The 10,978-nt window shown below is 41.0% G+C and overlaps 1 protein-coding gene across 2 annotated transcripts in view; it reads left to right on the forward strand.

Annotated features, from left to right (window-relative positions):
- Positions 1–10,929, forward strand: part of agbl4 (AGBL carboxypeptidase 4) — a 285,763-nt gene extending 274,834 nt beyond the window's left edge. For both annotated transcript variants that reach the window (XM_086046755.1, XM_086046757.1), the window contains 2 exons: positions 9,747–9,840; positions 10,114–10,929. In XM_086046755.1, coding sequence (XP_085902881.1) covers positions 9,747–9,840; positions 10,114–10,177 — 158 coding nt within the window. In that variant the 3' untranslated portion in view covers positions 10,178–10,929. The remainder of the gene's footprint in view (positions 1–9,746; positions 9,841–10,113) is intronic.
- The last annotated feature ends 49 nt before the right edge of the window (positions 10,930–10,978 follow it).

Genomic DNA, 10,978 nt, shown 5'->3' on the forward strand with positions numbered 1-10,978 from the left:
TACATTATACCCATTGGATATGCATATAATGAGAAATTGTCTGTCAAATCAATTTGAACATGGCATTTGGTGAAAATGTCACAATCAACCACTTTGTTTGCCACTTTGTTGTGTCATTTTCATTCAGAGTGTACCCATTCCCCAAATAAAACTGCACTCTAACTCATTATTTGGCCACCATATGAGTCATTTTGTAACCTCAGTCACAGCAATTTTTATCAGTGTTAGTTTGTTGTGGGATTAAGCCACAAATTACTGAGCTGGGTTCTAAGGGGCAATCTTGGATCTGTCGTTAAAGGTACACATGCAGCACATTTTTTCAGTGTATTTATAATTCCTTATAATGAGGGAAGTAGGTGTAGTTTTACACATGGTTGACAATCATGCAGCTGACGTGAGATTGATTCCCACTTAATACGCCAGTCACAGTTTAAATATACTCAAAATGTCTCGTGACCCTGAAGGTAGGCAACGGCGGTTTCTGGTATGCGCAATATATGCGGCTGCACAAGGCAGCTTTGCTGGGAAAAATGCTACGTGCAGTGGTTTTCTATTGGCATCGGGATGTGTCACGCGTGTGTGAGTTTTAGGTTTGAGGCGAAGACTAGACCGGCCATTTATAAGGCTTGGAGTCTTAAGGCTTGCGATGTTGGTTCTTTCCCATTTCTACTCAAGGTCAAATTGGCAGAGACGTCCGCCTCTGGTGGGTGGACTTCCTTGATCTTTTTTTGTTTTCCAGTCAAGTGTGTGTGTGTGCGTTCATTTATGAAAAGGGGAGGGTCAGAATGAGGCAGGGTCCCGTGCGGTGGGCAAGCTGCACAGGGGGACCCGCTGCAGACTGGAGATTGGGGTCAGGCAGGTTGAAGGAACCGACCATGTCGCTTTTTCCGCCCCAGCGCTCTGCTCGATGGAGCGTACAAATCATCAACAGAGACCTTTAGCACCTCCACCCACCTTCCTTCACCCCCGACAAACACACACACACACACACTTCCCACCGTGACACACAATCATCTACGGACAAAACTAACACGTAACAAATAAATAATAGCCACTTATACACCCGCTTCACTGTCCTTCTCCAAAAGTGGCCTCTTAACATTTCTCACAGTTAAGACTTTTTGTCACAGTTTGAAAATGATCCAAGTGTGTGCGTACGCGCGTGTATGTTCCACTCATGTCCTCCTCTCTCCTCCAGTCTGTCCTTTCCTCTCGTCTCATCACCCAGAACATAACAGCTCATTATATCATCTAGTCAAGCTGAGAATCCTCTTCTCCAAAACAGCAGGGACAACCTCTATCCTGTCTGCCTTCTCTTTGTCCTCTAATCATCCGCTACCTGTATGGGTGTCTACGTGCACGTGTGTGTGTCTGTGTGTGCGCTCTTCCTTCATGTGTGTCCTCTCACATTTCCTTCCATGAGAACCATTAGTTAAAGGGGAAAGTCAACCCAAACATACTTTTTTCAAGAATATGTTCTATGCAGGCCCACTAGTTGAAACAAGGCATTCTGATAAATATTGCGTTTGCTGAATAAGAGTTAATCCACCTGGGGCGGCCATTTTAATCCACCTGGGGCGGCCATTTTGTCACTTCTGTCGACTGAAAATGACAATACAAATACTCAGGCCTCAGGTAACAACCAATCACGGCTGACCTGTTTTCTGAAGCTGAGCCGTGATTGGTCGTTACTTGAGCCCTGAGCATCTGTGATGTCATAGTTGAGCCCTTAGGCATTATAATGTCATTTTCAATCGACCGCAAATTGTAAAATGGCCGCCCCCAAATGGATGAGAAAGGGTGGATTTTTCTGCTCCATTCATATGCCATAAATGAAATATTAATCATAATGCCTTGTTTAGACAAGTGGTGGGGCATAGAACATATTATTGTCAAGAACATTTTTGATTTGTATTCTTCTTTAAAAGCAGTGTTATTGTTCAAACTGCTTACAACGCAGTGGCTTATAATAACAAATATCCTTTTTAGGAATAAGACGTCTGCCTTGTTTTTGATGAACACTTAGGCTCACTACATCACTCAATTGTATTGTCAGTCACTATGGTTGAACTTGAAGAGTGAGGTATTTTTTGAGGCGTTACTTGGTGTAGACATTTTGAGAGGCTTAGTTTAGATTTTCTTAGTTTAGAAAATGAATGTTCTGAATGATTGTAGATGAAATTGTGTGGGACCTTGTTGCTCGTGTGCACATGTTTATGCATCATGCGGGGATCTTTGACTTTGAAGACTTGGCCAAACTTGAAAGTACATTTACGCTGGAACTCCTCCGTGGAAGATTTTAATCGTGTTGCCCTCACCAGGGACTGTGCGTTTGCCACTGGATCCACACAAACACACACTCATTGTCATCTGACAGTCAGACGCGCGCCACACAACAGTAGGAAGCCATGAAATAGCAGAGCTGCCACTGGAACGCACTATGCATCAGTGCACCTGACACCCAGCGGAGGGGCTGTGACAGGTATGCAAATGATATAGCTTGGAGGCAAATATGCTTCGTTTCCACACATCACACACATCATCTCTCGCAGACACACACCAGTGGGTGCTTGGCCTCACGCTTGCTAAAGCAGGCGCACACAGCTGATTGCACAGGTATTGTTGGAGCAGCGGTTTGATTGTAAGCATCGGCAGCGATGCACAAAGTCATGCAAATGTCCGCTCGGTGGTCGGACATGATGACGCGGAGAGGAACCTTTGTGGAGGCCTGCCCACTGACTGAAAGACGAGGCGGTGCCGTGAGACGTCGGCGCGAAAGCGCCGAGAGGAGTCAGCGAGCCGAAAGTGTCAGTTGATGTGTGATCAGTGACAGACAAAGTGCCAATGGGGGCAACACAAGACGAGACCAGTGTCATTGTCAGCTACGAGTGCTGGAAGCAGCTTGTCACATCCGCCGAAGGGGTGAAAGTACTCACTCGCTGTACTCAAGTAAAAGTGCAGACACTTGTGTCAAAAAAGACTCTAATAGTACTGAGTCAAATCCTTTACTAGTTCAAAAGTACGGCGTCGGGAATTGAAAAGATAAAAATTTGTGCTGTCAAGAGATACACTTTTTGAACTAATTAATTGCAACGTTAATCGCAATTAATCGTATTTTTAAACTACCATTTTTACAAAGCTTGGAACCGATATTTACTTCAGTAAAATCTTGGAATTAATATGGAATAAAATTAAAAGTATATTTTGATTCCAAGACTTGTCCAATAGCTTTCTTTGATCCTTGAATACGATTATTTTCCTGTAAAATACAAATGTTGCACGATACACCAAAGACGTACAACTAATATGGTATTTGAATTTGGCTTCGCAAAGTGCGCAAAGTATTTTGGATTCCTCCAATGATTCGTCAAGAAACTTTTTAGTAAAGTAAAACTACGTAAAAGTCCGTCTTTGTGACAGTGACTCTCCTCTAAGTTTGGCTGGAAAGTGAGTAGAGGGAAGCTGCCAAAGGAAGTAAATAAAACTGAGTTAACTTGAGTTCATTTTTTTAATGCGTTCTAAAATTTAAATAGATAGTTAATGCTTTAACTTTGACAGCCCTCATAAAAATATATTTCCTATCAATTGCAGTGGTGCCTTGGAACATGAATTTAACTCGTTCCGTGACCATGCTCGCAATCCAAAACACTCGTATCTCAAATAATCTTTCCTCATTGTAATAAATTGAAATGGCATTAATACGGTTCAGCCGCCCAAAAAAATGTAATGTCTAACAGTAAAAATAGCACCGTATAAAATTGTACTTTATAAAATGATACAGTAGTTATGTCATTAAATAGAATGTAAATGTTGCCACATTTTTGCTTCCATTCAATGAATAATGTGCTGCTCCCTGATGTATTCACCTGGGCCACCTGGGGGCAGTGCAATTCCGACATACAGATATACATAGAGCCGGTCAAAACTCCTCAGTAAGCCACAGTAATATTAGTCATTTCTTCATGTGGATGTACGAGTCATAACTCCTGCTTGGCAGGATGAATTGAAGTGGGAGGCTGAAATTGTACATCAGTTTAATGCTGTATTGATGGAGATGGGACTTCTGCATATATTTCTTGGAAGGCAGTGAGAGTGTTATGCGGCGAAGATCATTTAAGCAACTTTCAAATGATTTTATTATTTTTGTGAGACATTCTTTATCCCCCCACAAAACCTGATAAATAAATATAATAAACTAAAGTGCTGTATATTATGTGGATATCTTTCTTGAAAAGATAATTGTTGAATTACTCTATTGGAAATATATTGTTAGATTAGATTAGATTGAAGAATTTTCTGTGTGTTAAAATTCAGAATTTCACTTTCAATAATCCTGCACACGAGAACAATGAAGGTGTTCTTTTTTGTTCGATATAAATAGTTCATCATTTATCATGGTCTCGTTCATTGACATCCCTTCCGCCCACGCCAACCAGGTGTTTAGCCTTGCCGGAGGTCTGTGCTGCACTGATTGCCTTTTTTTTTTTTTGCTTAGTTTTCTTAACTTTTTATTTAAGTGTGATTCAGAAGGAACCGCACTTCTCTGCAACATTTACTTCTTCGGCACAACTAGTGGGCCCTGCATAGAACATATTCTTGAAAAAAATATGTTTGGGTTGACTTCCTCTTTAAGCAAACAACATCGGATAAAGAAGTTATACACATTTAAAATACAACGGAAAAATTAAAACATCTTGGGTTTAGTTACCTTTTAAACCTGAACTATACCACAAGCAACAATCCCAAAACATTACCCTTAAAAAATACAGATGATTTGATTTAAAAATAAAAATAAAAAAATCACTTCAAGCGTGCGTGTAAATGCAACGCCGACTCTCATGACTTCTTCTGCTCCCTCGGCTAAACTTATTATCTCTGTCCCTGACGTACAAAGCTAGTCTCTTAGTCAGCAGCATGAAAAGTTCTGGCGAATTTCTACCATTGCTTTTATTTTAATGCTCGCAATATTATACCTGTATTAACTGTAACCCCCAGAAAACTGTATATACTCAGTTGAACTATTTAGTGGATGCCTTAAAGATCGAGACATAGCCATGGAGCCCTTTTCTGCCAGATGCGGAAGAAGGTCTGATTTGTCCAAAATGATACTTACTCTTATACTGTCTTTGCTCTGCCTAGTCCATGTGATAGTGTAGTGACCCCGTGGTCTTAACTGAGTGCCATGGATAAGAAAGCCAAGAGAGAGGTCACAGCAATACAACAGCCTTGTTCAAGTCACCTAATTACAGTATCTGTGCCAGAGAGGCCTAATCTAACAAGTAGAAGTACTTTTCTATTAGAGATGGCTTTAGAAAGTACACAAAAAACAGGGGAAACTCACCTATTTGCTGTTTTTGTGCTCAGGCCAAAGCAATTCGAGAATTGCTTGGCGCCATCTGGTGGCATCTCGGAACTATTGAAATGACTTGAAGAGGTTCACTTAAAGAAAGGTAATCCTTTGCCACCATCTTGTGGTATTCAGAGGAAATTACAGTACAGTATAAACCTGCGTGGGGAACCTTCAATTAGTCACAGATTTTCACGGTAGTGCTCTGTTGACTGTTGTCATTTGAAATCATGATTGTACTCAAAGTTTGGGGCTGAAGTTTGTTCCTTTCACTTTTCTGATGTCTTTCAGTCTGGAAAATCACTAATTGAGGACAAAAGTGGCCTTCTCTGTTGCTGACTAGCCTCTTAATTAGTCATCGATTATTAGTTGTCTTGCGTGTCACTGCAGTGACAGAAACTGTCAGTGGCCTTCATTGATGCCTCCGATGTCGTCTCCGTTGTCTCCGTGTTAAATCCCATCCGACCTGGACAGCGTTCTCCTTGTTCCTTATCCGTGGAACCGCGGGGGCCTTGTCGTCCGCCCGTCACCTTGTCCGTCTGTCTGCCAGGACCGGGCGCTGGGGACGTGATGGCGAAAGCCGCTAAATGCCGCGCTGACAGTAAATAGCCGCAGTAAACAAGTCATGACGTCCCCGGCGCGCTTGTCTGGCTCATCAGCACACAAGCTGGCACGCGCCCTTGAGCCATGACAATGACCCGCCATCGATTAAACACGACGCCGAAGAATACACCTCAGGGGCAGGCGGCCTCCTCACCGGTCACAACATTAGGTACACCTGCACATTATAATGAGATCTAACACAAGAGCTGCATCCAAATTTCTGTCTTTACAAGCATAATCGTGGTCAGGAAAGACCATAGTACCTCAACTGTAGTTTTAGGTTGTAAGACACCGTTCACCACTAGATGTCTGACTGTCTATTAGTTGCTCTTACATCTTATACTGCTATATACCACAATGTGAGTTTTGTTTTTTTTGTGGATTTGGACAAACATAGAACCTCAATAATATTAACATTTTGAATGACTTGATTTTTATTCAAATGTACGAAATGAGTTCTTGCACTTAATGTTGCTTTCTTGTGCCACACTTTTGTGCCGTCCTTGAATGGTCATTTGTATGGCAAAAAAAAATTACTATTATGTGGTTATTTTGTTGTTTGCTTTCAACCCTTTCTTGTTGGAGTTAGAAAAACAATTATTCCAGCATCTTAAGAACACATATTTTGCTTGTTTGCACATATTTTGCCTATATTTAAAATAGCATTTTTGTCATACATTTGGTTAGGAAGTGCATGCTCCTATGTCGCCCCCCAGTAGCACTGATGAAAAATTGTGGCCCCCTCCAGCATTTAAGTTGCCCATCCCTGATTTAGAACATGCTTCAAGCAGGATGGGATCACACATTCTTCTTAAAAAAATTGGGGGGGGGAATATTTTTCACATATGTTGCTCTATGAACTATTTACATGTACTCTACGTGTTTTTTATACTTACACAGCCAAGCAGAAGAATTTTCATAGCAAATATTTGGAAAACTGGATAATTTGACCCACAAAAATATTATTATATTAGCGGTGGTTTCTCTCTCTCTCTTTCTCTCTGTCTCTCTCTCTCTCTCTCTCTCCCTCTCTCCCTCTCTCTCTCTCTCTCGGTTGCTTATATGTGAGCTTCAACATCAGTTTTTCCTCACCCACCAAAATTGTGGTACCGCAACTGTGTTCACTTTCACACACACATCATCGCTTCCTAATCCAGAACCTGTGGTGTCCCGCGCCCCTGCAGACGGCCAGACAGCAGTAAGGGCATCCTCCTTGTCTCCGATTATTCATCCCCTCCTATACTTTCCACCTCTCGCCCACACACATGGAGGAGGAAGTTCTCCTTCAGAAGCTGACCGTCCATCACGAAACCTCCTGTAATGGACGGCGAGTCGTGACGAGCCAAGCTGAGTGGCCATCTGCTCACGGTGGGGTCCGCGAGATATTTTTGTCACTGAGCTTGCCTGGCGAAAAAAGTTGGGACTGGCGCCCAGTTCTGCTGATGGGAAAAATATGTGGAAAGGTGTTAGCGAGGGGAGGGTGCACCAAAAACTTTTCTGAGGTCAGATTGAACACCAAGGATATGGGATGAATAATGTGTCTGTTCTGTTCTGTACAAGATAGTCTACTGTGCAAACGTCTTTGTAAGAATGACCGTATATCGTGTAACAAAAAAAAAATGTCACAGGAACAAGGCCGAGCTGTTAAAATGAAAAAGGAAGCGGAGTGTCTTATTTGGATTCACTTGTGCATCTGGGCAGCACGGTTGTTAACATGTCTGCCTTGCTTGTTTTGACGTTTGAGGTTCAAATCTCTGCTTATGTCCTTTTTTTTTTTGAGACCTAAGTATTCACTTTAGTATTTTTTTAAATCATTTTGTCACCTTGTTTCAGGTGTTTCAGTTTTTGTTTAGTTCCTTTGTTATTTAAGTATTTGTTTGCCTTTTTTTGTACATTGTAAATTGTGTTTATGCGGCTATGTGGTTTTAATTGTCATTGCACTTTATTGTTGTTTCTTGCACCAAAATGTATTTTAGCACATTACTTTTGCAGTTGCTTTAAAACAAAAATACTAAACCAGATACCACATTGACAAGAAATGTAAAGTATACTGCAGGGATTGGGACACAATTTTTCGTCAGCGCTACTCGGGGCCACGCACTTCCTAACCAGATGTATGACAAAAAAAATGCCATTTTAAATAAGGACAACAAATGTGTATATGTCTGTTTTTTATCGAATCAATTTACTGGAGAGTATTGTAATATATTGTAATGCTCAAATGCACTCCTCAGCTACAAAGACTTTGAAGCAAAAGCAAAGAATCATTATCCAACATTATCCTGTTGTTTTTGTCCACTTTTTTGTGACAATTCTGTTTGGTGGTGTGCCATGAGATTTTATTTTTCTAATATAGTATACATGGTACAAAAAAAACACAGATTTAGACTAAACGTGTATATATAGGCTAGCACGTGGCGAAAGTGCATGGAAATGCATCATGTCACACCACTGCCTCACGTCCGCGGCGTAAACATCTTTGGACATGCAAGACGCTGTGGTCAAACAAATGTAAAAGTGACCATCCAAAAATCGATATCCGTATGCAAGCTGTTTCCATCAAATACATCGCAGACAGACAGATGATCCGACAGATGTCACCAACAAGGTAATGGCATGGAAAGGAGACAAACGATGTCGCCGCATAGCTCCATCATGTAGCAGCGTGATGAAGAATGGACATAGCCAAACATCAGTGAGCCGCAAGATAAACTAGCCTGCGTTTTATATTTCTCCGGCGTCCACGTGCAATGTGTAAGGATGATACGGGAGTTGAGATAGAGAGGCGGCCTCGCCTCAGGTGAAATGTGCGGCGTGTTACGTATATTGTCCTTATTTATCTGCGTTCTTCGCATCCTTTCGGTCTGCGTGATTGGAGACGTGGTTGTCTTTGTGTGCTTCACTACTTCTTCATTATCCCAACCTGATTGCCATCATTACTCGGCCCACAAGCCTAATGATCCCAGACTGAGCAACAACACTCCTTGGCCCTCAGCCTTTTTTTAAAAAAAAAAAGCAAAGCAGTTATTGATGGTTTTTTTTTTCTAATGTATTGAGGGACGGTGATGTGTGCGCTCACCCATGAATTCAAAGTAGGTCTTGCCATATAAGTAATTGCTTATGTTTGATTCATCGCACCGTCATATAGTTAGCTTTTGCGTCGCTTAATCCTGGATGAGGTTCGTTGTTCCTGGAGGATTTATGACGCGCCCTAGTTATCGATTGTAGCTCACAATGAATCGGGAACAGCAAAGGTTTCGGGCGGGTGTCTCAAATCTATGCAGAGATGCACTGCTTTGAATATGTAATACGGACGAACATCCCTAATTATCCGATAATTGTGGAGCCACAGTCTACTAAAATCTTTTCAGGGATTGGTGTCGTACAGTATATCAAAGCATGAACCATATTGATCCAAAATTATATCGGACACACAATTATGGCGACAGTGGAAATTTTTCACACAGCATTATGATGAAAAAGTCGTTTCTGCATTGTGAATTATTAATTCAAATAAGCCTTTTGGATAAGAACCATGTGAAGACAAGCAGTCAGTGCACACGCACTTTTGTTGCCAATTGACAGATCACACACTAGTAGTAATACAATACAACGTTTTCTGTCGTTTTTTGCCAGTCTGTGTTCTGTGTTAACGGGTATGGTTGCTATTCGATATTCAGCATTTTAGAGGTTTGAAAACATAGAGATAAACGCTTCCCATTTTTCACTAGGTGAGTCTCATGTTTCAATAGGTTCACATGAAGAAAAATAAAAGGCCTTAACTCTTGGTCGTCAGACATGAGACTGGGCATGAATGTGGCTCGGACCTTCCTGGATTACTACAAACTCAATAACATCATCAGCGACAACGTGCCAAATCACCTTGAAAGGTAAAGTAGTAAGTCCCGATGAAGAAATGTGCAAAATGAAATTTATTGTCCTTCCATCTCTCGTTTACTACAATCAGGGATGGGAAATTCAGGTTCCAGAAAGTAAAAACCCTGCCATAGTTTGGCTTGAGCCACAGGTGCTTCTAATCAATTGAGCTCGTCTACCTGCCAGTTGAGGTTTTACTTTCTGGACCTGGATTTCCCATCTCTGACTACAATGTTCAATTCTGTGCTATTTAACAATTGTAGTCACGCATAATTTTTTGCCGACAGTTGTCAGTCAAACAGCGAAGCAGTGGACAGAGAGAAGGAGAGGAGCGAGCATGTTAGGCACTAAATGGACACAGACAGCACCATTGTACCAGGAGAAGCCCTCACTCTTCATCACTTTCACAAGATCGACATTCGCTTGACTCTCGACATACATGGACTTATAACGTCACAATTCCCAATAGGTCATTATTAACTACAAAAAATATTCATATGATTATATAAAAATGCATGCCTTCCAAAGTTACTTACTGTGAATACTTTTTGCTTTTCAATGCAATAATGCCAGCATTTGTATAAAAGAGACCTTAATGATGCAGTGTTTTAAACTTTTTAGGCTATGTTTAGAATCACTCCTTATCCACTATACATTGCCGTTGATTTTGCAATTTTTTTTGTGCAGATAGCCTGTTTGAATGTGTACTAAGGATAGGTTATCCAGTACCCTCAATGTATCCCACAATGCATCTTGAAAGTAGTAAGCAACCAGGAGTGGATACATACAGTACATTGTACTGATTACGGAACAGTGCAACACATCACAATTTTGTAAAATACCAAATATTAAAACAATAGCATGAATTATAATTTAGTTATTTGTTCAGTAATTATCAAGTTAAGGCGATGATTCTAGACAATGTCATTATGCAACATAGAAAAAAAAGTGTAGATGTCGCATGCAAACAAGAACGCAAGCACGGGGAGAAAATGCGAACAATGCAAGAATGCCCAAAATGCCCAGCTGAGATTCGAAACCCAAACCTGAAAACCGAGGGGCAGAACTGAACTACTTTGATTTTTTTATGTTCATGTTCATATCTTGTATTATTATGCCAAGTGTATTTCATCTGATGCTTGAATAAAAAAA

Source organism: Filicampus tigris, chromosome 12, assembly GCF_054856515.1.
Source record: "Filicampus tigris isolate MCC_2025a chromosome 12, RoL_Ftig_1.0, whole genome shotgun sequence".
NCBI classification, from domain to species: Eukaryota; Metazoa; Chordata; class Actinopteri; order Syngnathiformes; family Syngnathidae; genus Filicampus; species Filicampus tigris.